This window comes from Vipera ursinii (genome assembly GCF_947247035.1).
Source record: "Vipera ursinii genome assembly, chromosome: 11".
NCBI classification, from domain to species: Eukaryota; Metazoa; Chordata; class Lepidosauria; order Squamata; family Viperidae; genus Vipera; species Vipera ursinii.
In genome coordinates, this window is record NC_139524.1 from 16,385,598 (window position 1) to 16,413,403 (window position 27,806).

A 27,806-nucleotide genomic window follows, 5' to 3' on the forward strand; every position below is an offset into this window, starting at 1 on the left:
AAATTTCTCCTTAATTCTAGGTTGCTTATCTCCTTGGTTAGTTAAGAGGGCAAGACAAGAAACAACGGTTGGAAACTAATGAAAGAGAGAAGCAACCTAGAATTAAGGTGAAATTTCCTAACTGTGAGGACAATTAACCGGTGGAACAGCTTTCAATGGAGGTTTTACGAAGAGCCTAGAAAATCACTTATCTGAAATGGTACAGGTTCTCCTGCTTGAGCAGGGGGCTGGACTAGAAGACCTCCTAGGTCCCTTCCAGCTTCTATTCTGTTCTAGTTTCCATCCATTATTTCTTGTCTTGCCTTCTGATGCTTTGGAAAATAGTTTGACCCCCTCGTTTTTGTGGGAGCTGCTCAAATATTGGAGCACTGCTAACCTTTTCTTCCTAAGGCAGAGAGCTAGTTACTCATCTGTCTTCATGCTAAGTCAAGACCAATGTTAAATCAGCTCCTAATCCCACCTCACCACATCAGCTGAGAAGGAGGAACTAGTCCAAAGTCATCCAACTGTCATTAACTCTAAGGCAGGACTAGAACTCATGACCTCTTGGTTTTTAATCTGAGATCTTTAACTACTAGCCCAAACAGATTCTCAACAGTTCTAATTAGGTGGTTGAGATTTCTGTGCACCCACAACTGCCAATCTCTCCCTGGTGTTAATGACATTGGTTTGCTGCACAAGCGTCGACACGCCAAGTTTGCCGATTCTAAATCCACAAGATCGAACAGCAGGTTAAAACTGTTCCTCAAAGGTTACTGCCTAAGCTTTGGGTAAACGCCGTGCACTTTGGATTTCCTGCTCTGCTTTGCTCACACATCTCTTCTGCACGTTGCCTTCGCTTCTCCTGGCTGGGCACACACACCCTCAACTTACACAAAGCGATCCAGAAGGGTGTATAGGGAAGAAAACGCTGGCGGTCTATTTGTGTTGGATAAATAAATCATAATGTAATAATAGTAAAAAAGAACCAGGGTATGAATCACCCCGAGATAAACGTACTAGGTAGTTAGAAAGGCAGAAATTTCCCAGCATTCAGAACATTCCTGGATGGTTGTCATCAGATCTGATTGTCAATTTGACTTCCTAGGGTCAAGACCTAGCCTGGGGCCACCAAACCACCCACGTCATTTTGTACCTAATGCAATCTGGATTTTTTTTTTTAACCAGGTGAACTCTCAACAGGAACAACAAGATTCTCCTGCACAAGCAGAGAGTTACCGCACACCTGTTCGTCACTGTCACTTTGAAAATACCCTCAGCTGGGAACCTACCGTGTTTTCCCCAAAATAAGACACCCCCCAACTGGAAAATAAGCCCCAGCATGATTTTTCGGGATGCTCGTAACATAAGCCTCACTCCCAAAATAAGCCCCAGTTAAGATCGTCAGCCAGATGGATGCATTTAGTACCGTATTTCCCCGAAAAGAAGCCCTAACCAGAAAATAAACCCTACTGCCTCTTTTGGAACAAAACTCGGTCTTATTTCCAGGGAAACATGGAAAGTACAGCTCTCGCCTCATTCAACATCTTGAGGCTTTTTCTAACATTCCCGGTGTGGGACGGAGGCCTGTCTGAAGCTGGAGTACAGGTAGTCGTCCTTGACTTACAGCCACAACCGAGCCCAAAATTTATGTCGCTAAGTGAAACATTAGTTAAGTGAGTTTGGGCCCATTTTACGATTTTTTTGCTGCCACTGTTGTAAGTGAATCGTTGCAATTAATTGTCAATATGTAACAGTAAACCTGGTTTGTTAAGTGAGTCTGGCTTCCCCACTGACTTTGAGTGTCAGAAGGTCGCAAAAGGAGATCACGGGGACCCTGGGACACTGCGACCGTCATAAATGTGAGTCAGTTGCCAAGTATCTGAATTTTGATCCCGTGATCCCCGGGGATGCTGCAACGGTCGTAAGTATGAAAAACGGTCATAAGTCCCTTTTTTCACTGCCTTGAATGGTCACTAAATGAACGAAATGTTGTAAGTTGAGCACTAGCTCTTATTGCAAGCATTAAAACTTGGACTTTTGTTTTTTTAATCCCAGGAAGCAGGGTTTGGATGGGGGGGTGGGGTGGGAAATGGGGAGGAGCGGCATTTTCTTCGAACGGAAGGCCAAAGTTTTGCGCGGGGGGGGGAGGGCTCTAAAGAAAGAACAGGTAGAAGACCCCCCTCTTTCCTCCTTGCATTTACTGGCTGTCGTTTCCCTGGCCTCCAACCGGGTGTGTGTGTGTCTTTTCAGAGATGCCTTGGAGAGGAGAGCATCTATTTCTATGCAAATCAGACATACTACCTCGATCCAAAGGGGTCCCTTCTCTTACGTAAAACAATAATCCACTTCCTGCAAAAAAGCCGCTTCTCCACTTCTTCGACAATTTGGCAATGTTCCGCGAGCAGGGATGTTTGCTCCCAATTCTTTTCAAATGACCACGCTTTTTCTCCCTTTGGCCTTGGGATCTCCAAAACCTCCTTCCTTGCTTTTTTTTTTTTTTTTTTTTTTGCCATCACGGTTACTTTGCTCCTGCAAGGTTGTGGCCGCAATCAGAAGCAAAGGCAGGAGTGAGTAACTCTGATTTTTGGTGAGCGGTTCCACCTAGGGCAAGCCACTCTTCTCCCATAACCCCCAGCCAAAAGAATTAAAAATAAAATCCAAACCCACAATTACTTGGCTGCAGGTTAAAGCAAGTCTTAACTGAGTCAGCCGTCAGTGATCCGGCTAAAAAACCAAGTTTAGTTAAAATGCATTCAGACTTTAGGCTGATATGCCCAGCAACAGTCGCTGTTGCCTTCCAGATATGTCAAGACTACATTAACCATTATCCCCAGCTAGGAAAGATACAGCAGGTATCTGGACAGGAAAAGCTGAACGGGTTGCTTGATTAGGGAGTAAAATCTTTCCCAACCTAAAATGAGCAGTTCTGAGACTAAATCTAGTTTTTGCCCCTGACTCCAAGTTATTCTTGGTCATAAACACCCGGCCAGTCCCGATTAAGGCAAACCGGTTTAATTAGACAGCACCAATCCACTTTGGGGCGCGTTTAAACAAGCGCCGTACACCCTTGGCGCTTTTATACCACTGATCCTCCGGTCTGGCACGCTCCGAAATTCCTATTTGCGGGGATCCCACAGGACTAGTTGGTCCTAACTTTGGCGGGTTTCATTTGGGAATGGGGACTTTCTGCCTTTGCAGCAGGGCAACCGCGTGGGACACGGATGGATGCGTTCGCACGTGCGTTCGCTACCCCTGCTTGGGGGGTGGGTGGGAAATCCTGGCTCCGCGGGAGACATTGGGGGGAATCAGAGGGTGAAATCGGAGAAGAGGATCCCGAATCGGGCTCTTGGCTCCCCACCATTCGCACTTCAGCCTGGAATTCAACCCCGAGACGAGAATATATTTTTTTTTCCCCCACGCCAAAGACTTTTTCCCCCGCGAATTCCTAACCCGCTGCCAAATGCCAAGAGGCTGGGTTTGGTTTGGGAAGGCGAGGCTGCTCCCAGCAGGCAGACAGGACCGTCCGGCACCCGGGCCGGGAGGCGAGAGACCCCCGACACGCTTCTCTTTCAACTCAAGATGCTCCCGGGGAAGAGACGGCGAGGAGTCGGTCCGCGCAAAGGCCGGCGCGACGCGTGTTGGCAAACGCGGCGGTGGGCAGCGGGGAAGCGCGGGGCTGCCTCTGGCAGGAAAGCCTCGCGGGGTCCCCCCCCCCACCCAGCCGAACTTTTCCGGCCGCCCTCCCGGCTTGTCTTCTCGAGATCTGCCCCAGGAAAGCCGCCCGCTCACCTGGTCAGGTGCGATCCCGGCGCTGCCGCTGCTGCTCGCGGTGCTGCTGCTGTCGCAGCCGCCTTGGACTGCCGCGCGCCCGGTGGCCGCTGTTCGAGGAGCCAGGTGTGGGGGGCGTGGCCAGGGACCTCCCTCATTTGCATGCCACCTGCGCGCGACCCCCCCCCCCCCCCGCGCTCCGGCTCTATAAGGGCCGGGCGCTGTTCTGGGCGCCGCTATTGCGCTCCGATCTCCTTGGAAGGCGCAGGCCAAGCCTCTCGGGTAAGGCTGCCCGGTGGCTGTTGCCCGCAAGCCGGGGGGGGGGGGGCTGGAGTCAGGCGGGACCCAAAGCCTCTGGGTCTGGCCGGAGACTTCCCTTCTCTCCGGCCACCTGGCTCCGGAGAGAGAAAGAGGGAAAGAGAAAAAAGAAAGAGAGAAAGAGAAAAAGAAAGTCGCATGCCTCTGTGCATGCGAAGAGTGCTTCTGTCCTCTGCCAGCCATAATCTCCGCAGCTCTTCTGTTCAAAAAGCCCCGGCGGGGCTGAGGCTGCTGCGGGTGGGAAGCCGGAGCGAAGCGGTGCCCACCCACCCCACCCCCGACCGACGGCTGGGAGCGCTCCTGACGGCTCCCTCGGAGGCGGCTGGCAGGCAGGGGGCGAGGGGGGGGGATGTTCAGGAAGAAAGTCGGTCCCGAGGATGCCTTTTCTCTCCCAAGTTCCTTCTCTCGCTTCGAAAGAAGCCAGCTTGGAGGGAAAGGGGTTCCCTTCCTTGGCTTGTTGCTGCGCCTGCGGAACGCCTGGACACCAGGCGGAGGAGAGTTGGGGCCGTCTGGAAACCTGGACCCTTACCTGGGGTTCTTGGAGACTTCCCCAGCCTCAGAAAGACTTCAGCTAAACCCTCCCCACCCCCACATTTCAAAGAGGTTGGGCCCCTCCCAATCCTTTGCCAGGACCACCGACCCCCTTCGGTGCACGTTTGGATGACCTTCCTGCGGAAAACCTCTGACTGACCCTCTTCCCGTCTCTTTTCCAGATCCGCGGGCAAATATGACCTTTTTGGATGGCATCTACCCCTTCTACCCCCAATCCCAGAAGCCCTTCGTCTTTGACGTCGACCTGATTATTGTCATCATCGTCTTTTTGGTTATCGCCTTCAGCTTCTTGCTGATCCTGCCTGGAATTCGAGGCAGAGCCGTAAGTAGCGATCCCGGCCTGAGACGGAGCGTCCGTGAAACTTTCCTACGACTTTTTAGCCCAGCGGAGCGTGTGTGTGTGTGTGTGTGTGTGTGTGTGTGTGTGTAAAACCCTCACATGCTCAGTTCTTTAAAGTTAGCTTGATTCACTTGGTGGGCAGTTTGGTGTCAGTCGTGGTTGTTTGTTTGATGGGGGTTCAGTGTCTTGAGTGAACCCCAGAAAGGAGGGCTAATTCAGGAAGAGATTAAACGGACCGTGCACGTGGTGTGTGTGTGTGTGTGTGTACACATTCAGCGGCAAGGAGGAACTTTGAGGGAGACGGGTGGCTTCTAAATTTGATAAATAAAATAAATGCAAACTCCGGGAAACTTCGCTGGCCACGAATATTTTGCTTCCCCTAGACCAGGGGTAGGCAACCTCGGCTCTTTTATGACTCATGGACTTCAACTCCCAGAATTCCTGAGCCAGCCTGGCTGGCTCAGGAATTCTGGGAATTGAAGTCAATGAGTCATAAAAGAGCCGAGGTTGCCTACCCCTGCCCTAGACCTAGAAAAAATTGTACCATAATTTAAAAGCGGACGCGGGGGGGGGGGGCGGGAATTGATGTTTGTTTGATTTTTCCCTAGCGAGAATTGTTTTATTTTATTTTTTAGAGACACATATTTCTTTCTTCTTGTGGGGTGGCTTTCTCTTAAAAAGCCAGTTAATTGCCTGCTTTAACCTAAAATGTAGAATTCTTCCCAGTTTTTCCCTGCCCCTCTGAAGTGGTCTTTAATGCGGCAGATTAAAAGGGCGACAGCTATAATTTTCAGGACGGGGTGTGTGTGTGAGCAAAGTACACAAGAAACTCTATATGAAAAGAGAGTTAAGTAGGGATTGCATTTTAATGGGGAAGGGGAGAACTTTGGCGGACAAAAATGATGTCTTAGTTTGAAGAATAAAGATCTTTTTAAGATCTTTTTCTCTTTTGGAGAATTGGAAGGGGAGGGAGGGAAGCTATTGTTACTGTTGATAGAGAAACCACGATCTGTTTGGGTCAATTCCTAAGTGGGATCCCAGGAGATCAAACATAGATTGAGACTGCCTTTGCTGTGCCCAGCATTTCAAACATTGGATTTGTTCAATTTTGACCCCACTTATCCTTGGAGAGCTCAGAAATCAACACAGCAGGCTCTCCTCTCACTTCACCCCACTTCCCAAAACAACAGCCCTGTGAGGTAGGTTGGGCTGGGAGAGAGTGACTAGCCTTTAACTCCCCCACGAGCAAGTGGAGGCTGGGTGCTGATCTCTGATCTCTTTGTCCACAGAGGCTATATTGGCTTGTTCGGGTCATCTCGAGCCTCTTTATTGGAGGAGTGATCGTGGGTAAGTCGTGGTTTCCTTCTTTTCTATATTTATCTTAAGTTTATTTATTTATTTATTTATTTTAATCCCATTTATATCCCGCCCTTCTCCGAAGACTCAGGGCGGCTTACAAGCTTAGCAGTAGCCTTCATTCTATGTATATGCCTGCTTATTAGGGCTTTCACACACACACCCCCAAGCGGCATTATTACAAAGTCAGCTTAATTGCCCCCAACAATCTGGGTCCTCATTTTACCTACCTCGGAAGGATGGAAGGCTGAGTCAACCTTGAGCCTGGTGGGACTCGAACCTGCACTAATTGCAGGCAGCTGGTGTTACTTAAGGAGGCATTAGCCCACTGCTCCACCAAGGCAGTCAGTCATTAAAAAAAGCTAACCGATGAGTCTATTCTAAGACAGCGAGAACAATTAATCAGTGGAACCTCCAGAGGTTGTGGGTGCTCCATCACTGGAGGTTTTGAAGAAGAACTTGGGCAACCCCTGGTCTGGGATGCCATAGGGGCTCCTGCTTGAGGGGGTTAGACCAGGTGACCTCCAAGGTCCCTTCCAAGTCTGGTGTTCTGATCTGGATTAGTCTTCTGGGTGGACAGGGAGCCCTTTTTCCTGGTGCTCAGTCCCAAGCATTTGCGCTCCGGGATCCTCTGGGAAGACTTTGGAAATCTTTCCCTTCTCCGCTACTCCCTTCCCGGGGTTCACGGAGTGGTTTCTCTCTTTCGCAGCTGTTCACTTCTCCTCCGACTGGGAGACCGGGACGGTGGCAGCCAACACCTCCTACAAATCCTTCAGCTCCGCCATGATCCATGCAGACGTCGGGCTGCACGTTGGCTTATCCGGGGTCAACATCACCCTGGTTGGTGAGTTTGCAGGTCTCGGAGCCAGGGTTAGAGATGGGGAGGGGAAGGTTGGATGCCATAACGGCCAGGGGGAATGTCCTTGGGAGAGACGCAGGTTGGACGACCGGGGCGTAAAAGGTACCTCAGCCCACAGAAGGAGGGAGGGCGTGGGAAGCGCGTCGGAAGAGACCCCTCTGGAGAGTAAAAGGAAACTTTCAGACTTGCAAAAATGTCAGACTTACAATAAAGGGAGGGAGGGAGGGAGAGAAGCCCTGGCTGTGCTTCTTGTCTGGACTACCTCGAAGGGCTGACAGGTACACTACTAGGCTCTTTGTAAGGGCAAGCAAGCAAAGGGGGTTTGTTGATGATGCTGGGCTTCTCTTGTGGGAATTCTGTCCAACGCTGGTCTAAGAAGGGAGAGAGGCTGAAGGTGACAGAGAGGGAAGAAGAGGCTGAACATTCTTCCTTTATGCCCCTCCCTCCCTCCCTCTCTCCCTCATCTTGCTTTTCCCTTCCTTCATCTCTCCTTCCTTCTTTCCTCCTCCTCCTCCTCTCCACAAACTCTAGTCCTGATGATGTTACCTAGTTGGGTAATGAAATGTCTGCAAGAAAACAAACAAGCTCAGAGAGCGCCAAGAACCCTACAGTCTTCCTTCCTTCCTTCCTTCCTTCCTTCCTTCCTTCCTTCCTTCCTTCCTTCCTTCCTTCCTTCCTTCCTTCCTTCCCTCCCTCCTTCTCTCCCTCCCTCCCTCCTTCCCTCCCTCCCTCCCTCCTTCCCACCTTCCTTCCCTCCTTCCTTCCTTCCTTCCTTCCTTCCTTCCTTCCTTCCTTCCCTCCCTCCTTCCCTCCCTCCCTCCTTCCTTCCCTCCCTCCCCCCCTCCTTCCCTCCCTCCTTCCCTCCTTCCTTCCTTCCTTCCTTCCTTCCTTCCTTCCTTCCTTCCTTCCTTCCTCCCTCCCTTCCTTTCCCCTTCCTTCCTTCCTTCCTTCCTTCCTTCCTTCCTTCCTTCCTTCCTTCCTTCCTTCCTTCCTTCCTTCCTTCCTTCCTTCCTTCCTTCCTTCCTAAATTACTTAGCAGGGACTTTGGAGCTTCTGACCAAGAGCTTTTGAAATGGAGGCGAGGGAGATGTAGCCAAAGCTGCCAGTTGCCCATCCTTTTTGTAGTGTGGTCCTTGGGAGATCTGCAAAGGCTCTGGTGCCCGATGCAGTCCCAGACGTTGTGGGCGATTAGGGAAACGTTAGCTTTTGCAGTTATTTCACCCTGATAACTATAGCTCGGTTGAGATGAGGCACCTTGAAGCCACCGTGGGGCTCACAGTTCTCAGTCCTGATCCTGTTTAGTGGCTCATCACCTTCTTGCCTCTTGGCAGGAAAGCCCGTGGAGCAACTCAACGAAACCATCAATTACAACGAAGAGTTCTCCTGGTGGTTTGGGACCAACTATGACAAAGAGTTTGAAGAGGGGCTGAAACGGGGGTTACCCAGCCCCATCCTTTACGTGGCAGAGAAGTTCACCGACCACAGTCCCTGTGGCTTGAGCAACGTCTACCGCATGGCGGGACACTATGCATCTGCCACCCTCTGGTAAGGGCCATTGTCTTTCTCACAGGTGGATTCATCCGGGCAGAAGCTAGAAAGAGGGAGGAGTTTGGGCCCTGGGCCAGGTGGACGTTTCCGACAGATGACCAGCCAACCTCTGCTTAAAGAAACCCCACCACTTTTGGAAGCCATCAATGGTTGCTCTGTTAAACGGCCCCCTATGCTTAGGGATTTCTCCTCTCCCTGCCCTTCCCCCCCATGCAATTCGGACCTAGGCTTCTAAAGGACCCCCAAGTGGCCCTTGGGCTGAAGCCTCCAGCCCCCCCCCCACCCCCAAGCACAGGCTCTTTCCACTTCACTGAGGTCAGTCTAACCTTCTCCTCTACGGCTTTGGTCCACTGAAATCAGACAGCCAAGTGTGTGTGTGTGTGTGTGTGTGGGAAACGTGACATAGAGAACTCATTCTGCTGCCCTGAATGAAAACAGTTCCTAAGACTTCTGATCATTTCTAACCGAGAACCCCCACGTTGGAGGGGCGTTCCCTTTTCGTGGGAATGGCCCACTGCCTGTCCCCATCCCACCAAGGCCCTGTCCCACTGCTGGGTGATATTTCCTTTCCAGAGCAAGATTTTAGAAAAGGAAATCATCTTTGCAAGGCTAATGGGACTAACCCCATTCTCCTCTCTGCTGTCTTTTGCGCTTTGGGCTAACATGGAGGGCAAAACCCCCAAACCACCTCTGTCCCCTAACCCTTGTGACTTTTTTTTTCTTTGCAACTGCAGGGTAGCCTTCTGTGCGTGGCTGGTCTCCAACATGCTCTTCTCCATGCCGGTCCCAGTTTATGGCGGCTTCATGCTTCTCGTCACGGGGGCCTTCCTCATCTTCGCACTCCTGTCCTTCTCCACGGGGAGGAATGCCTGGTGTGCCATCCAGTTTGGGTTGGCGTCCCTGAAGCTGGCCTATGGGGCATCTTTCTGGCTCACTTTGGCCACAGGTGAGCATCCCAAAGGGTTGGGGTTTTTTTCCTGGAAGCGAAGAAATTTCAATCCTGGCCATTCCACTCCATGCAATTATTTAACCCATGGAGCTCACAGCAATAGCTGTTTATTGAACTTCACGTTGCCCTTGTGAAGTAGGCTGAGTAGACAATAAGTCTTCTTTGGGACATACACCTTCTCCTCTGGGTGGGCTTATCTACCTGGAGCAGGGGTGTCTCTATAGGTTGAGGTCGAGAATGTTAAAGGGTCAGCCATGATGGTGCAGTCCAAACGCTGCTAATTTTTTACATGCCTCACACCAGGCTCCATGTACACAACTTACTAAACCCAAAGGCAAGCCAACCTCATAACTCTAAGCATGGTTTAATTTAACCAGAGTCAGCAAGGGGTGCAGATACGCTTGTTGACCTTCTTCCCTGGACTGTATTATGTGTCGGTATAGCACAGGGGTATGCTGACTCAGGAATTCTGGGAGTTGAAGTCCATGAGTCATAAAAGAGCCGAGGTTGCCTACCCCTGGTATAGCACATGTGTTGGAAAAGCAAAGCTGAGTGATGGTTTGGGGGCACCCCTGTTTCATGCTCTGGCTTCTCTCTCTTCCAGGGATCTTCTGCTTCCTTGCTGGCATTGTGGTGATAGCCTTGCACTTTATTAAGCCAGACCTTCTGAAAGCATTCTTTGACCTGGCTGAGGATGAAGAGGATGATGAAGGCATACTGGGTGAGGTGTACATCAACCCCTACTTCCACCAGGCCCAGACACTTTCTTCTCAGCCTGATTTCAAACTGACCATCAAGAACAGCTAAAGCCCAACTTGACCTGGGACTTGCTTGAAGTGGTCTTTCAAAAGGGACATGGATGGTGCGGTGTCCTGGCCAAGCCACTGAGAAGCAATGGTGCACTGTTACGAACTGACTCCTTTTGGGGCCATCGTAGGCTTTGGTAGGCCAACCTCATGAACGCATTGTTTGGGTTTGAAGAACATTCATGAAACGCTTCTCTTGAAGGATCTGGTGCCAATGCCAGCCAACCCAGGAAAGGGGTGGCGTCAGTAAGAGAGATGGTCCTAATATTAGCAGGAGGGGAGTATGCACAGCAGATCCCATTGGGGTACCACTGAGGACCTCTCCCATCAATAGACGGAGTGAGGCAAATGCTTTGAGCAGCAGATACTGGAAGAGGAAGGGGTACAAGATGAATGTCAAGTATGGTGTGCGGCCTGCCCTTGGCTTGGTGCACTCAGAAGCCCTGGAAGATGCTGTCCTATCACAACAGACTCTGACCCAACCACCAAGGAGTTTCTGTAGCTGGAGGACATGTCATTTGTACCAAGCAGCAAACTACGGTACTTGGGCTGCTCCTGTTGGATGGAGATCCTTCCTCACGTCATGGACCCAAGATTTTTTGCCAACTGAATATTTCTTTTATTTGACTTAGGCACTGCCTGACTCCAGCTGGCTCTGAGCGGCTTTGGAGCATACAGCCAACACATCCATAAGCAATAAAAAAGCACTCCATTTTGTGGTTCTACAAGGATGCAACCAGGCTCCCCAAATAAAGGACATAAGGAGGCTAGAGTCACACTAAGAGAGAGAGCAGAAATGTTTAATGGAAGGCCGCTATTTCCTCTCTACGAAGCTGCCTCCAGCCAAAGGTCTTTGCCAATTGGCTTCACATAGTTTGAAGACACCATAGATGTAGACACGAAAAGAGAACCTTGGCTTGATCTCGTGCCAAACAAAACAAAACAAAACAAGTCATACCTGTATATCTGCAGATCACCCTAGCCTAGATTTGAAGTTTTTCTTTTCGGTATATGGAAACATGCATGGGGGGGGGGATCAAGTCCCTCCCCTTTCCTTAGGGGCTAAGCATTCTGGCCACAAACAGAAGATCTGGAGTGAGGGCTGGGCAAATATTCATCGTGAAGCATTAGCAAAACATACCATTGGAGGAATATTAACCATGATCCCTGTTTTGTTCTGTTAAAGTCCTTGTAGGTGCCTCCAAGCATGATGGCTCGGCTCTTACTCAGAGGTGGGCCTTTCAAGCTACTTATGGGTGAACTACATATCTCCCTGGCTGTTGTAGCTATTCTTGTATACTTCTGGGCTGAGCACAGCTCTGCTGGCGAGCACTTAGGAAGCAGTAAAGGTGCCTTAGCAAATTTCTTCAGTGACCTGATTGTAACTCTTGTTGTATTTTTTTGCCAACAGAATAGTACTGTAGATGTATTATTTATTAATAAAATTCTGGAAATGATTCATGTCTTTGAAGACTTATGGATTTTGGGAATGAAGGCTGCTATCTTTACTGACTTAGCTTTGACTCATCTTTTGGTCTGAGAGTTTGAATCAGGTCTCCCAAAGTTGGTTCCACCATGACTCGCCTTCCCCAGATCATCAAGCCCTATCGGAGCTCTGTGGCGTGACTTCAGCTGGATATGCGTCTCTCGAAATAAATACCTTTTTGCAAGCAAGGCTTGCTTGGTGGGTTATATTTCCCAAAAGTAGGAAAGAATCCAGAGTCTCAGCTAACGGAGGAATAAGGATGGTTGGTTTTTAGTCATCTCTTCTTTTAGGCACTGGAGCAAACCACAAATTTTGTTTCTTTTACCTCACACCAAAGATCTGGAAAAGTTAACAAGTACATCTTGGCAATCTCTGCGTTCATCTGCAGATCACTGAAGTGATGCTGGAGTGCTTATTATTACAGGATGTACCTGCCCAGTGTCTACCTTGTTTTCCAATGTATAAAGATGAGTCTTTATAGACACTCACTCTCTCTTTCAATCTCTTTCTCTTTCTTTCTCTCTCTCTCTCTCTCTCTCTCTCTCTCTCTCTCTCTCTCTGCCTCTCTCTTTCAATTTCCATTAAATTCCACTTTCCAGCAACCACAGCACACAGAATCAATAGGTGTTTTTTCCCCACACTGAAGCCTTATATATATATTTTATTTTTTACATCTGACTGAGAAAAGCTTCCAGGAGCCCCTCTACTTTTCTTCCAGAGTTCATCACATCTTCCTGGCTTCTTTGCCATTAAATGTATTTTGCCAGCAATTTCATTAATGTCGGCATTCCCTACAGTGGGAAATGAGAATCGAAAGAGACAAATTAGTCGGACACATAGCATATCAATCTCCTCTGGCTGCTTCTGGCCTCCTCCAAACAAGGATCCCTTCAGGGCAAAGAAATCCCAGGAGGGATTTGTACACTACACAGATCCAGCCTCCATTTTTTATCCTGCAGGGATGATAGCAGTAAAGCAAGAAAGAAATCTATGGCAGTGGATCAATGTGAGATAAAGCAGTCAGTGAGTTACCATTTTAAGAGCAGGATGAGGTGTCACATAGGACTGAAAGAGAAGAAAAAAACATGGCTTATGTTTTGCTCGGCAGAAAGCTCCTCAGTTCAGTTCCCATCTCTGGAAAGGAGGAGTAAAATTGTTGCCTGAAAAAATATATATATGGGAGGGATGGTTGTTATCTAAAGAACCAGTATTTCATTCAGGACCATGGGAACTAGAAACTCCACATTTTTTTAGGGATGGGCCAATGCATCTGTGTGGTTTGCAGAAAATCATGGTCAATTCTTTGCTTATGAACAGTTGGGGGAGGGGAAGAAGGCAAGGGAGGAGGAGGAGGAGAAGAAAGAAGAAGGAGAAAGAAAGAAAGAGAAAGAAAGAAAGAAAGAGAAAGAAAGAAAGAAAGAAAGAAAGAAAGAAAATGCAAAAACTAGACTAGGTGTTGCAGCAATAAGGACCCAACTGGAGGTAGTTGATCAAGTGCCAGCCCGCCAGCATTTAGCCTGTCAATCAATCAGCTCCCTGAGAAAGGACCTGGGCAGGGTTCTAAAAGAAACACGCAGTGAAGGAAGATGCATGGAGGCAGAGAAAGTAAAGGTGGGCATCATGACAAGCTGTGTGGAACCCTGGCAATTGCACATCCCTTCCAAGAGGAAACTGGAGAAATCTCACCTGTTCTTCGGGATCCTGTGTGCTTTGGTTCTCCTCCAGAAGCTTCTGTTGCAAAAGGATTTTGAGGAGTTCTCTGGTCAGTAGGTCATTCATGCTGTCTATGATGCTTGTGACTGCAGGACTGAAGCCTCTGGGGGTATGGGTGAGCTCTGCTCTTTCCAAGGATGATGAACGGAGAGGGATGGTACTCAGGGGACTCTTCTTCCCCATAAAATGCCCTAGAATGATGCCCGTATGTAGAATTTTAGATTAAATAAATCAAAGGGGTGGTTCCAACCTCTCCTGGAGGTTGATCAAGTCCACTCCCTTCTCACTGCTGTCATGAACACCCCTTTATCTTGGCACTTTGGTGTCAATTGACACACTTGTTCTATAGTTAGAGACTTTCCCTCCCCTCTCTCCTTCCTTCCTTCCTTCCTTCCTTCCTTCCTTCCTTCCTTCCTTCCTTCCTTTCCTTCCTTCCTTCCTTCCTTCCTTCCTTCCTTCCTTCCCCTTCCTTCCTTCCTTCCTTCCTTCCTTCCTTCCTCACTACCTCCCTCCTTTTCCTTCTTCTTTAATCCTTGTTAGTTTCGCTACCTCCATCCCCCAAAGCAGGATTGCTTCTTACTTTATTATTTATCAGTTAGCCGAAGAAATAGCATTCGATTTTTTAAAGGACCAAAAAAGTATTGCTTTTCGCGTTCCACCGCTTTTAAATTTGGAGCTGCTAAGGAAGAAAACTCGCCTTCCATCCACTCACGCGCTGTTGGCATTGATTTTAAAAAAAAGAAAAGGAACCGCATATTCAGGAATAAAATTATTCGCCCGCCCTGAGTCCTTCGGGAGAAGGGCGGTATAGAAATATAATAAATGAAATAAATGAAAAAGAACAGAGACCCACCCAGCCCCGCGCTTACCGTTGCTCACGAGAAAACAACCCAAACAATCAAAACCGGGCTGCTTTCCCGCCCTAAGGAAGCAGGCTGGCAAACTCGAGAGTAACCCCTGGGGTCTCTGAAGGGAGAGCTGGCCAATCGGTCAGGCTGGAATCCAAGATATTCCAAATTTTAGCCATGGATATTCCAATATCCATCGCCACCCCGCAAATAGCAGGCAATCCGTATTAGCTTTGCGGAGCTGTCCCTCTCCGGGTGCTGAAAGGAGGCTTCCCTCGTTCTTGCGGCGCGTCGGAACAACGCCGTCCCCAACCCCAAAGGTGGAGCGAGGCAGGCACCAGGTGGAGCACCGTCTCCCGGCGCTCTTAAGAAAGGCGAAAGGCTGCCGAAGCCCTGAAATAGAGGGGAAAGCAGCTTCGCCGCCCCATCAGCCGCAGAAGCGCGAGGGAGGCTGCGAGGGAGCTTCAACTCGGCGCCGGGCTTGACTTTTTCCGCCCCCTTCCTCCCCAACAGCAGCCCTCCAAGTTAGCCTTAGGGCAGCGTTTCCCAACCTTAGGAACTTGAAGATGCGTGGACTTCAACTCCCAGAATTCCCCAGCCAGCATAGCTGGCTGGGGAATTCTGGGAGTTGAAGTCCACGCATCTTCAAGTTCCTAAGGTTGGGAAACGCTGCCTTAGGGGATCCTAAAGGGATGCCACCACCCGCTCCTTCTCCTGTTTCTCTGGAGAGCTTCGCAGAGATTTAGGGGCGCCCGGCTGATCTCAAAGAGCCCCTCCCCACTTCCTACCAGCGCGGCTGGACCCCCGATTATTCAGAAGGCGGTGGAGGGCAGGGGGCTGTTGGCACTGCCAGCCCCCCACGCCTCAAGCCCGGGGCTGCGCGGCTCTTGCCAGGTGCCCGGGGCTGATGCCCGGGGCGCGTCCACGGAGCTTCCCCTCGGGTGGGGGGGGGACGGGGACCCCCGTCGAAACAACCGGCGCCCTACCTGTGGCCCAGAGGTTCTCCCTGAGCCGGATGGGCCGGCTCCTCCTCTCGACGGGCGAAGGCGAGACGGAGAGGGTGGAGAAGAGGATGAGGAAAGCCACGCCGCCCACCCGCAGGCTCCGGCCTTTGGCCAGTCCGCCTCTGGCCATCGCGGCTCGACGGAGGGACGGCCTGCTGGGTCTCGTCTTGCCACCGGGGGGCGCCTTCCTGTCCTGCTTGCCCCAGCCCGTCTGGGGTCGTCGCCGTCTCCTCCCTCGAACCCCGTCCCCGCTTTAAGTAGCCGGGCAGCAGGGGCGGGGACTGGAGCGCAGCACGGTGGCCCGGCCACGTCTTTTGAATGGACGGGTAAGATCGTCCGCAATGACCGGTGGAGCTTCAAAAGGAGCCTGGTGGGGGGGGGTGGGAAGGGGAGGGAAGGAGGGAGGCAGGAAGGAAGGAAAGGGAGAGAAGGGAAGGAAGAGAAGAAGGAAAGAAGAAAAGAGAGAGAAGGGAAGGAGGAAGGAAGGAGAGAGAAAGGAAAGGAAGGAGGGAAGAAGGAGAAAAGGAAGGAAGGGAAAGAGGGAAGAAGGGAGCAGAAAGGAAGGGAAGGGGAAGGAAGGAGAGGAAAGGAGGGAGGGAGGAAGGAAGGAGACAAAGGAAGAGAAGGAGGGAGGGAAGAAGGAAAGGAGGAGAAAAGAAGGGAAGAGAAGGAGGGAAGAAGGGAGGAATGAGAAAGAAAGAGAAGGGAAGGGGCGTCTAAACAATATTTGATCACCACTCTCCAAAATTTAACTCTCTTATAACCGTGGAGGCTTAATCTTGGCATCAAGAAAGGATCAGAAAGCCTTTGAGTGCACACAGAGCAGCCAGAGAGAAGAAGTAAGAGGACTAAGTAGCCAAGACCTTTTTCCAAATTAGCCCCTTGATTTGAGATGGCCCTATAAATGGCCATCTGGAACCCCAAGGAAAGTCCTCCACAAAAGATTGAGTCTAAGCAGGATGCTCGAATGTATCTTGACGACTGATGCCTGGAAGTGGGGGGGACGTTAACCCAGGGGGAGCTGGTCCTCTCTCTCCCCATCTCTCCTTTTATAGACCGGGGCCAGGCAGAAAATCTTGATGGCTCCCCTTAGCTCCCTAAATCAAGGGACATTTCATTCTTGCCAGGGGGCATCAATCACTCCTTGCCACGAAAACATCGGATATTTGGGGTGGGGAGTGCTCCATCACTGGAGCGTTTCAAAAATAGACCGGACAAGCACTTGACTGGGATGGCATAAAGCTCCTGCCATTTTGGACCGGAAGATCCGATGATTCTATGCTCTGTGTTGTAATAATTGCTAAGCACATTGATTTGTGCTTAGATTGTAAGCCGCCCTGGGTCTTCGGAGAAGGGCGGGATATAAATGGGATTTTAAAAAAAAGCACATTCCCCTTAAAATAGGTCACAAATTACTTCATTGTTTTGTCAGCAACCAATGAATACGGTCCGACCTGCGACAACTGTCCTAAATCATGAGTTCTTCTGGGCAGAAAACCACTCTGTCGCCCTCTTGATATCCCGAAGGCCGCTTTTGACCTCTTTCCCCCATTTTCGCAACCTCTTCGCAGTGGATAAAGTTACAGTAGGCTTATTCCATGAGTGCCCTTTCCAGGCCATTAAACAATTTTAAATTCCACGTTAGGCTTCAGAGGGGGTGCCTGGGGCAGGCTATTGTCCTAAAGAACACAGCTTCCCTCTGAATGAAAAAAGCTGCACAAAGATCTAGCAACGCAAGATGGCATTATCCATTCTTAAAACTCTTGTTCTGGAAGCCACGGATTGTTCAAATTTGGGATTAGGCAGTTTGTGGGCTTGTAGGGTGCAGAAGAGGATTAAAGGCCTGTGGGATTTGGGGGGTGGGGGTGTTTGTGGAGGGGTTTAACTGTCGGAAGTGGCTCAGCTAGCATCAAAGAGGGCCATGCCTTTCTGAGGATTAGAGGCAGGAGGTGCAGTGGGTGGAAGGAAGGGACCCCAGTTATTGGCAGCTAACTTCCAGCAACCCTGTAAACATTTTGGAGGCTAAAGGATGAAAAAAAAAAGAAAAAAAGAAAAAAGTACAGGTAGTCCTCAATTTACAAGAGTTCGTTTAGTGACCATTCAAAGTTACAACGGCAGTGAAAAATGTGACTTGGGACCGTTTTTCACACTGACGAGCTTCGTAGCAGCCCCGTGATTATGTGATCAAAATTCAAGACGCTTGGCAACTGACCCATATTTATGATGGTCGCAATATCCCGGGGTCACGTGATCCCTTTTGGCAACCTGCCGACAAGCAAAGTCAATGGGGGAAGCCGGTTTCACTTAACAACCGCGTTACTCGCTTACCAACTGCAGGGGGTTCACTTAACAACTGTGGCAAGAAAGGTCCTAAAACGGGGCCAAACTCGCTTAACAACAGTCTCGTTTAACGACTGAAATGTTGGGCTCCCTCGTGGTTGTACAGTGGAGGACCAACTGTACGTCTCCCAGAGACCCCCCTCCGTTGGGCAAAACGTACCCCCATTTTGCTCTTTCTGAAATGCTGCCACTTAGAAGCGAAATGGGTGTGGGGAGATGTGGGGGAAGAAGTGTTTTATCCAGCCGCTTTTGAGGGGTAACACCTTCCTTCGCAGCAATTAGCCGTCCCTCCTCCTGCATAAAACAATAGCAGCTTTTCCATTTAATGCTGCAAAGGTGTTGATTAGCAACATTTGCGTTGGAACCAAGAAAGAAAGAAAAAAAGAGGCAAAAGGCAGCGTCTCTGGGACTTAGAAGGGGAAAAAACAAGACTTGATTAATAAATGTTGATGGGGACCCCAAACTCAGCCATTGCCCTCTAACCAGCCGACTCCGCAAGCATGTTGGAAGCGTAAAATCGGGAGTCGGAGCGTGTCTCTTTGATTTGTCAGCTGTGAGGATCGGAGCCAGCTATCTCACAGGTGGGATTCATTCAACCAATCCCAAAGAGAAGATCCCTGGTTAGGTGGCCGAGTCAGTTAACCAGGATTTCTGCCGTGACCCAGTTATGCCTCTTTTGACGAAGCAGCAACAACTGCAGTGTTGACTGCCTCCTCAAGGGCAGAGTCACAATTGGATAAAATTAAGCCACCCACGGGAATGTGTTTTACAGCGGCTTTGCTAACAGCGGAGGTGGTAAGAAAAAAAACCGCATCAGATATTAATCAGCAAAGCTAAAAATGCGGCGAGAACAGCTACGGTGCTTTGATCCTGAACCATCTCATCCCAATGGGACTGACTCTGCCCCATACCTGCTGGAAGAAGGGACATGCTCTGGGGCCTGTTACTTAAGAATCCCAGCTGATGGGGTCCAGAACAGCCTTTCCTGCCCTCTAGAACAGGGGTCTTCAAACTTGGCAAGTTCAAGACTTGTGGACTTCAACTTCCAGAATTCCTCAGCCAGGCTGGCTGAGGAATTCTGGGAGTTGAAGCCCACAAGCCTTGAACTTGCCAAGTTTGAAGACCCCTGCTCTAGAACATTGTGACCCCTGCTCTAGAACATTGTGTGTGTCTGTGTCTCTCATACTGGACATGGTTAATGGATGGAGAGAAGATTCTATTCCCACCCTGTCTGTATCTTGCCCCCTCCCTTAGCCACCTGTTTTTAATATTACCATCTTAATATTTTGATGTTTCATACTGTTGTTAATACTTTGTGGTAAGCTGTCTAGAATCACCTGAGGGGAAACAGGATGATGGCATATAAATTTAATAAATACATTTTTTCGAGGCCCAAAGCATTGGCTCTTCCTTGTCATAGCAGGCCATGTGGGTACCTGGTTTCCGGCATGGCCATAGCACTTAGACTTATATACAACTTCACAGTGTTTTACGACCCTCTCTAAGCAATTTTTACAGAGTCAGCATATTTGCCCCCAACAATCCAGGTCCTCATTTTACCAATCTCGGAAGGATGGAAGGCTGAGTCATCCTTGAGCTGGTGAGAATCAAACTGCTGGCAGTGGGCAAAGTTAGCCTGTAATACTGCATTCTAAGCACTGGGAAGGAAGGAAGGAAGGAAGGAATAGTACTTAGACTTACATACTACTTCACAGTGATTTACAGCCCTCTCTAGGCGGTTTAAAGTCAGCCTCTTGCCCCCAACAATCCAGGTCCTCATTTTACTGACCTCAGGACGGAAGGCTGAGTCAACCTTGAGCTGTGGGAATCAAACTGCTGGCAGTGAGCAGAGTCAGCCAGCAATACTGCATTCTAGCCACTGCGCCACCCCAGCTCTTCTTTGGCACATTCATACTAAAATTAAAAAGCCAACTTTTTGAATGTGCAAATTCCAGCATTAGGTCCCAGGCCTCTCCACTCAAATGTCCTAAGATGACCTTTATTTTTATTTGGAAGAAGAAAAGCTCTTTCCTGGGAGCGTCTCCAGCCATTAACCAGAATCAAGATTTTCATACTTTTCAACCGAGTCAGCTGAGGAAAAAAAATAAAAATAAAAATCCCCTAAGCTCAGGAAAAAAAGAAAGGCAAAAGGCTTTGGCTTAAAACGTTTTTAATATAAAAAATTCACCGATGTACAAAAATGCTAAAGTGTGACGAACTCTTCAAAATACTGAGATTAAACCTGCCCGTGACACAGCAGTCGTAGAAAACGAAAATGCCAAAATCCAACTCGGATTAAGCAGCAGCGAAATGGACACACTTCACATCCCGGTCTACTTGGAGGGTGACCCACGCCTCCGCCGGTGAGGGGCTACTCTCGGTGGACGAGGACAAACAAGCCCAGGAGGAAAAGGACAGTGTACTGGTGGGGAGAAAAAAACAAGACAGAAATAACTGAAGCGTTCGCCCACCTTGCAGGAATTTCACCGTGAGTTCTAGTCCCACTTTAGGCATGAAAGCAAAAAATAATAATAATAAATCATAAAAACACCCCAAATGGCACAACTTTTAGGCACACGTTTGCCACCTCTGTGGATGGGTTTGCATCCTGCCAATACGCTTTCTTTTCATCTTTTAAGCAAGGTTTCTAGAATAAGCCCCCAGAGCAAGGGTAGGCCACCTTGGCTCTTTTATGACTCGTGGACTTCAACTCCCAGAATTCCTGAGCCCAGCTAAGTTGAGGGGAAAGGGAGAGGTTTCCAAGCTGAGCCAAGCTGGCTCAGGAATTCTGGGAGTTGAAGTCCACCAGTCATAAAAGAGCCAAGGTTGCCTACCCCTGCCCCAGAGGTTAGGCTTCAGCACACTGCTAACGCATAAGTAACGTGCAAACTAGAATGCGTGATTCGCACGATAGGCCGAGACGAAATGAAAGGAACCAAAGGAGGTTTTGTAGGATGGATGGATGCAAAATAGCGACAGCAAACTTTAAGCAATGCAAGATGGAAGGTTAAAACACGCATCCGTCCTGGGAAGAATTTAAACTTGAGGGGGAAAAAAATGTTATGGAGGTTTTTGTGTGCCTTGTCTTACTTTGTTAAAAAAAAGTGTTGTTTTTTTTAATGTTTAAACTTCAGAAAATTTGATGTGCACATTTTTTTTTAAACAAAATGTTTTCTGGCTTTTCTCAACCTCCAATTTATGTTCCCAAACCAAACCAATTTCCAAGACCTGGGAAGGCCAGAAACGGTGGGTCTTTTGCACCAAACCATCATTGACAGTCAACTGCCGGCTTGAATGTGGCTCGGGACCTTAGGTTTCAGCCGGACTTTGAGAGAGACCCAGAACCCACCTGTACTGTCTGAATGGTGGTTTGGTTTTGCCAATGCACTGCGTCACCTCAAGAGAGTAAATGAAGAAAAAGTCCTACCTTGAATTTAGGGTAATCGTTCATTAGAATGGTTACTATTCCAATGTACGGCACGAACCTAAATCGGAAACAAAGTGATCCTCTTTAGACGCTGGACTGGCTGAAGCTTCCTGGGCTTATCGGTAGCCGGGAAACAAGAAAGCAACAGATGTAGGAATTTTGATAAAACAGTGGGGTGCCTCCCTCTTCCTCACATGCAGGTTTTTAAAAAGACCTTCATGGAAGCTCAGAAACAATGCATCATCTGGAAGCAGGGGAGCCCAAAACCAGAGGGCCTCATTTATCCCCAACCGAGACTCAAAAGGAAAACGGGCTTTATGAAGGAGACTTGACAGGCAGAATCAAGGTTTCCAGGAATAACGTCTTTCCCATCTTGGAAATGGGCAGAAACAATCAGAGGGAGATGTCTATCAAGATTCTCGATCATCCAGGCCATGGTTATCCAAACGGTGCTTCTCAAAAGGCAACTGAACTTTCTTGGGGTTCACACCCCCCCCTTAAAAAAACAATCTTCAGTGGAGCAGTGGGCTTGGTGGAGCAGTGGGCTAATGCCTCCTTCAGTAACACCAGCTGCCTGCAATTAGTGCAGGTTCGAGTCCCACCAGGCTCAAGGTTGACTCAGCCTTCCATCCTTCCGAGGTAGGTAAAATGAGGACCCAGATTGTTGGGGGCAATAAGCTTTGTAATAATGCCACTTGGGGGGGGACGAAAGCCCTAATAAGCAGGCATATACATAGAATGAAGGCTATTGCTAAGCACATTGAGTTGTGCTTTAGATTGTAAGCCACCCTGAGTCTTCGGAGAAGGGCGGGATATAAATGGGATTAAAAAAAAACGACTCCAAAGAATATAAATCCTTCCATTTGCCCCACCAATCAGTCAGAACCGAAGAAGCTTCTGGGATGAGAAGTGAAATGTCTTCAAGGGGGAGGAAAAACACCCCCCAAGAAAGTCCGGTTGCCTTTTGGGAAAAGGGGAAGATTTATTATCTAACGGCAGGGGACAGGACTGAGTTCTGCAGACGGTGGTTACGCTTAGGATGGCATGTCCATTTTAGCATGCCCGCCAGCTGGCTTGCGCCTCACTCACCCTCTCGCTCTTCCAACCACATCTTTCTTCTCCAGCCAGTGTTGCCCTTGTTTGTACAAGCCTCGATCATCAACTGCATTGTTGTCGCCTTTGGTCAAAAACTTGATGTCGCCGTTTTGCCTGGCACGGGGGGGGGGGGGGGGGGGGAAGACCACCATTAGCGAGTGGGCAAAGCAGAATGCAATCACATCGTGAGGAGGAAAGAAAATGCCAAGTGAATGTGTCACCTGACACCAGTAGGCAGCCTCAAGCTTTTAAACTGGTTTCTTCTTCTGAGTATTGTAGGTCAGAGGTCCCCAACTTTTTGGGGCACCAGGGACCGGTTCCGCGGAGAGGTTTTCCCGCGGACCGGAGGGTGCGTGGTTTTGTGTGCTGCCTGCATCCCGTGGATGGGGCTTTGCTTGTTTGTGCGGACCGGTTGCTGGCATGCCGCAGCCCGGTACTGGTCCAAAGACCGGGGCTTGGGGACCCCTGCTGTAGGTGGTTTGTGAGAGGGTGGATGCCTGGGATTACTCCTCTTTTTCCTTCCACAAAGTTAAGCCTAATTAAAAGAATGAAATTTCCCCATCCCTCTCTGACAGTTCATGTCGCAGTGTCCAATATGTCTTCGAGTAATTATTACAAGAATAAACTTGAGTTCGCCGAAACAACTCTATGGCTTTGGCTTCTCAGGTTGATAAGGAACACCAGAGGATCCAAAACTCTCCCCTCTTTCCCCATTCCCACCACCAGCACTGTGGACAAGCTAGGAGCATTACGGCAGTCCTAAAGACAGGAGGTTTCGTAGCTTGACGGACACAGTGAAAAGTGACCTAGCCACAGACTTCAGCAACTATCACCCATCCAAAAACCAAGACGTACTTTTCATGGATTTTCAGGACCCGGTGCACGATTGGAATTTCCCTTCCTTCTATCCTAAAGACCACGATTTCCCCCACTCTGATTGGCTCTTCAATGCGGTTGGTCAAGAACAGCAGGTCTCCTCTGTGAAATGCAGGTTCCATGCTGCCACTGGAAGACCAAAGCATCGGTTAATAAAAAGAACTCAAGCTCTGCATTTTGCCTTCAGGTGAGATTAGCCCTGTCAGTTTTCAAGGGTTAAATTTTTTTTATTGAATTTATTGAATTTAAAGACACACACACACATACACACACACACACACACACATATATATATAAACGATCCACTACTGATTACCCTGGGAACCTCACTGGAGCTAGAATCTTTGCACGCTTCCCAAAAATTCTTGGCCACTAGCGTTGGGGGAAGTCCCAGTAGAGTTGGCCAGTAGAGTTGGGGGGTGATGTTCCAGGGCGTGGCATCTCTCATGGATGGGACCCAGAGCATGCTTCTCTTGCCAGATGAAATGGGATGTATAGATACCGCCGGGGACAGACAGCTGTTACTGTCCTATTGAATGACAGGCCCTGGTGGGTTTTTCTTTAGATTTTTAGGTGCAAAATAGATGTTTCAGCCTTGGGCTTAAGGCCCCTACTTTAAACTTCTGATTTCCCCTTCCAATGCACCAAATTTATTGGCTCCTATATTAAAGAGATGCTTTTCTCTGTTTCAACCATGCTCACCCTGATTAGTAGTCACGATGGGATCTCTCCCCCCACCCCAGCACGCCAAGAAATGGGAAGCCGAAGCCTCAAAGAATCAAAAATTGGAAACACAGAGTGTTTCAGAGGTCCCCTTGCAGGTAGAAGGAGAGAGGCTTAAAGTCCTAAATCGTGCAAAGTGGAAGTAACAGTAGGAACTGCCCTGGGTCCATTTCCTAGAGGAGTTAAGACAAGAAGGCTGCCTTCTGATTTTCTGGCACAGACGCGTGGAGCACACTCTGTACCGTAGGCGCCAAGATGTTGCACACGGATTGTGTCTTTCTGTCTTCCCCGCCAGCTGCCTTCCGCAACAGATTTTTCCCCCCGGCAGTTTCGCTTGCTCATTTTGTACTCCCTAACAGCCCTCCCCCACACCTTGTTTCAAGCTTGCAAATAAATGCTTTCTTTTCTATTCGTCCCCATCTGTTTTCTCTCCGATGTCATGTCAACTCAGTTGCAAGGTAAGGAGTATCTTATCTTTTCATTTCTTTTTTTTAAAAACGGGGGGGGGGGGAAGCGCGGGGCTTTGTGCTGAATGCAGGTAGGTTTTTAGAGGGTATAATCTGTACAATGTATTTGTATCACTGTCCCTATAAGGCTAGCGGAGGCAGCTATCCACGGATACTTTTGCTCAGAATACATGGAAAACAATCAACTTTGTCCTGGGTATTCAGTCAATTCAGATAGTCCTCGACTTACAACACTTCGCTTAGTGATTGTTCGAAGTTACAGCAGCGCAGGGAAAAAGTGCTACCTTCTGGTGCTTTGGAGAATAGCTTTACTCCCTCTTCTTCGTGGCAGCCCCTGAGATACTGGAAGACTGCTATCGTGTCCCCCCTTGTCCTTCTCTTCATTAAACTAGACAGACCCAATTCCTGCAACCGTTCTTCATATGTTTTAGCCTCCAGAGCATCTTTGTTGCTCTTTTCTGTAGAGTCTCACTTGTATTTGAAAGCAGATTCTCTGAGAGAAGAATGGCATCGTAACTCAAGTACAATCTGTAAACCAGTCAAGACGGGCCCTAAGCCTAAACTCTGCCCTTTTGTCAAGATAACACTAGTTCAAAGATCACACTATGTTAGCAGAAGCCACATTTCCCCCCCCCCGCCAAGCTATCACGGCCGCCTCTTCCTTCCTAATCTCACGCAGTAGGATGGGTCGAGCCCCAGATTACCAGAATGATTTTACCTAAGTACAACAACGATGGGACTCTCGCTGCCCGTTGCCACCATCAACCCCTTCCAGATCATCAGCGCCGAGGAAACGATCATCCCGAAGTTGAGAACCTGGTAATAGAGCTGGGAAGGGAGAGGGGTTATCACTGAGAACTTGAGACAGTCCTTTGCAAAACACAAAGACACCCCCCCACCCCTTGCAAGGCGCTCTAATTTGGGCACATCTTCTAAGGCAATGCCCCCCACCCTTTCAAATGACAAGCCACCAATTTAGAAGTCTTTCTGCAGTCAATAGTTCGTTCCACTGGGGATTGCAAGCAGACATGATGTATTTTAGTAGATTTCTTAAGTATAGCTAGAAACCAGGCGTGTTGTAGTCCCACTTTAGGCATGAAAACTGGCTGGGTGACTTTGGGCCAATCACCAGGAGTCTGAGAGTTCTAGTTCCACCTTAGCCAGTAAAGTCGGCTAGGTGACTTTGGGTCAATCATCAGGAGACTTATAGTTGTAGTCCCGCCTTAGGCATGAAAACTGGCTGGGTAACATTGGGCCAATCACCAGGAGTCTGAGAGTTCTAGTTCCACCATGGGTACAAAAGCCAGCTAAGTGACTTTGGGCCAGTCCCTCTCCATCAGCCCAAACCACTTTACAGGGTTGCCGTTATGAAGAAAAGAGGTATGTCCACTGCCTTGAATCCCACATAAAGAAGGCAGGCTTAAAGAAAATTTCTTTTGGCAAGATCTGAATCAGGAAGGCGACAAGCCTCTAGTTTCCGTTATCCGTCTCCTTCCCATCCAGGCTCACCAACCTACCTGTTCTTTATGCTGCGCAACTCAAGCTCCCCAACAGCACTCAAGGACACATTAATCATAAAATTACACTGTCTCTTTTTTACAATAATATATATAATAACAGGGGTTCCCCAACCAGGGGTGCGAGATGATATTCCAGGGGGTGCAGAAACTTGGGTTTTTCAAAATTATAGTCTATATGCATAACTCATTGCTGTTCTTTTGATAAGAGATAAGATAACCTTTATTGTCATTTTTTTCACTGTGGGTCCAACGGCACACATCAAAAGTGAAATTTAGTCGCCCGCTCTCAAAGTGAACGCATACATGACACACACCTAAACAAACTATATACAACATATCTATAGACCCACACCCCTACGTATACATATCTATAGACCCGCGCCTATACATAACAAATAAATATTAAACACGGTCCATCTTGAATATATAACAGAAGGAACTTTTCTAAGGGGTGTGAGAATATACCAGAAGCGTTCTAGGGGTGCGGGGTACAAAAAAAAGGTTGGGAGCCACTGTATAACAACATAAGCCAAGGCGAGGGACATAGTTAACCGTTGTGTTTTACCCCAAAACGCCACACACACACAGACACACACACACACAGACACACAATAGCAAAGATAGAAATATCAGCCCCCTCCATTGGTTTCCTTTGGCCCCTTTGCGTCTTCCAAGGACGTTGCACGGGACCTGGACCTTCCACACTCCCGGACCCACGGGCACACCCGCTGGGGAGGATGGGATTTGTAGTGCAGGGCTGCTGGAAGGAGGCCGGGCTGTGCTTTGCAGCAGAAGGGGGGGGGGGAGAGAGAGAGAGAGAGAGCAGTCCCCGCTGGGTCACGTGACCTACCCACCATGCACACACCGGTTTTACAAACCCGACCGGGGGACCCAGCGCACACACACACACACACACACACATATACACGCGTGCGTGGGGACCGACCCCCGCCCCCTTTTGCCCCCTCCCGGCGCCCCCGCGAACCTGCCGCTTATTCATCCGCCGAACATCGTCCAGAAAGTCCAGGGACAGCATCCCGCCGGACGAGGAAGCTGCGGCCGGGAGACCCGACCGTCTCACACTTCCGCTTCCGGCCGCCGACATCAATATCCGGCCAAGCTGGTGGCGGGGGGGGGGGAGAAGGAAAGGAGGGAAACATATAGGTCCTAGACCAGCCCGAGCGAGCCCTGTTAAGAGGCCTGCGGGGGAAGACGTCACTTCCGGTTCTGCCCGAGCAGTAGAGCGTAGGCGGGGGAAAGAGCGGCTTTTTTTGCTAAGCAGGCGTGATGCAAAGTCCTCCCGGCTTTTGTTTTTTTTTGCCTCCAATCTGAAAATCAGATTTTAGATGAAAGGCAGTTTCTTTCTTTCTTTTTTTTTCAGATTTCTAGGCGCGCCTGTCATGCCTTGTTGCAATGCAGTAAAATTCCCCTGCAAATCCTTAAGGAATCCCGTTCAAAGGTGTTAAAGGCGACAATGTCTCTTGAACAATAGATTTGAGTCTTGGAGACCAAGAAGAGACTTCTTAGCTAGAACTGGAAAGCCATCTGCCATTTACTCTGATATCTATTTATTTATTTTTCAATCTCCTGTTGTTGTGTTTCTCATCTTTGGGAACTTTTAAGGATCGTGGACTAAAATTCCCAGAATTCCCCAGCCAGCCATGCTATGTGCCTACTTCTAGAGCAGGTGGAAATTTGTCTGAAATGGTATAGGGTTTCCTGCCTGAGGAAAGGGTTGGACTAGACGACCTCCAAGGTCCCTTCCAACTCCGTTATTGTATTGCATTGTACGTACACATTATGTCCGCTCAAGGGTTCACACAACACAA

General features: G+C 49.0%; 3 protein-coding genes across 4 annotated transcripts; 1 reads left to right on the plus strand and 2 right to left on the minus strand.

Annotated features, from left to right (window-relative positions):
* Positions 1–4,795: 4,795 nt before the first annotated feature.
* On the plus strand, positions 4,796–10,509 carry DUOXA2 (dual oxidase maturation factor 2; the record flags this gene model as incomplete). Its single annotated transcript, XM_083370965.1, has 6 exons — positions 4,796–4,942; positions 6,250–6,307; positions 7,026–7,160; positions 8,507–8,720; positions 9,458–9,669; positions 10,277–10,509. 6 exons carry the CDS (start codon positions 4,796–4,798, stop codon positions 10,477–10,479), a joined length of 969 nt encoding a protein of 322 aa, XP_083227091.1. The 3' UTR covers positions 10,480–10,509.
* Positions 10,510–12,521: 2,012 nt separating this feature from the next.
* Positions 12,522–16,259, minus strand: NMB (neuromedin B). The gene is made up of 3 exons (XM_083371198.1): positions 15,512–16,259; positions 13,651–13,868; positions 12,522–12,755 (listed from the first exon to the last, which is right to left on the minus strand). Exons 1-3 carry the CDS (start codon positions 15,657–15,659, stop codon positions 12,714–12,716), a joined length of 408 nt encoding a protein of 135 aa, XP_083227324.1. The 5' UTR covers positions 15,660–16,259; the 3' UTR covers positions 12,522–12,713.
* Positions 16,260–20,022: 3,763 nt separating this feature from the next.
* SEC11A (SEC11 homolog A, signal peptidase complex subunit) lies at positions 20,023–27,100 on the minus strand. 2 transcript variants are annotated; one of them, XM_083371197.1, is made up of 6 exons: positions 26,963–27,099; positions 25,176–25,285; positions 23,247–23,396; positions 22,386–22,505; positions 21,297–21,354; positions 20,023–20,291 (listed from the first exon to the last, which is right to left on the minus strand). In XM_083371197.1, exons 1-6 carry the CDS (start codon positions 27,080–27,082, stop codon positions 20,241–20,243), a joined length of 609 nt encoding a protein of 202 aa, XP_083227323.1. In that variant the 5' UTR covers positions 27,083–27,099; the 3' UTR covers positions 20,023–20,240. The 2 variants fall into 2 exon arrangements, with proteins under 2 accessions (XP_083227323.1, XP_083227322.1); XM_083371196.1 differs by lacking the exon at positions 21,297–21,354 and having other exon boundaries at positions 26,963–27,100.
* Between the last annotated feature and the right edge of the window lie 706 nt (positions 27,101–27,806).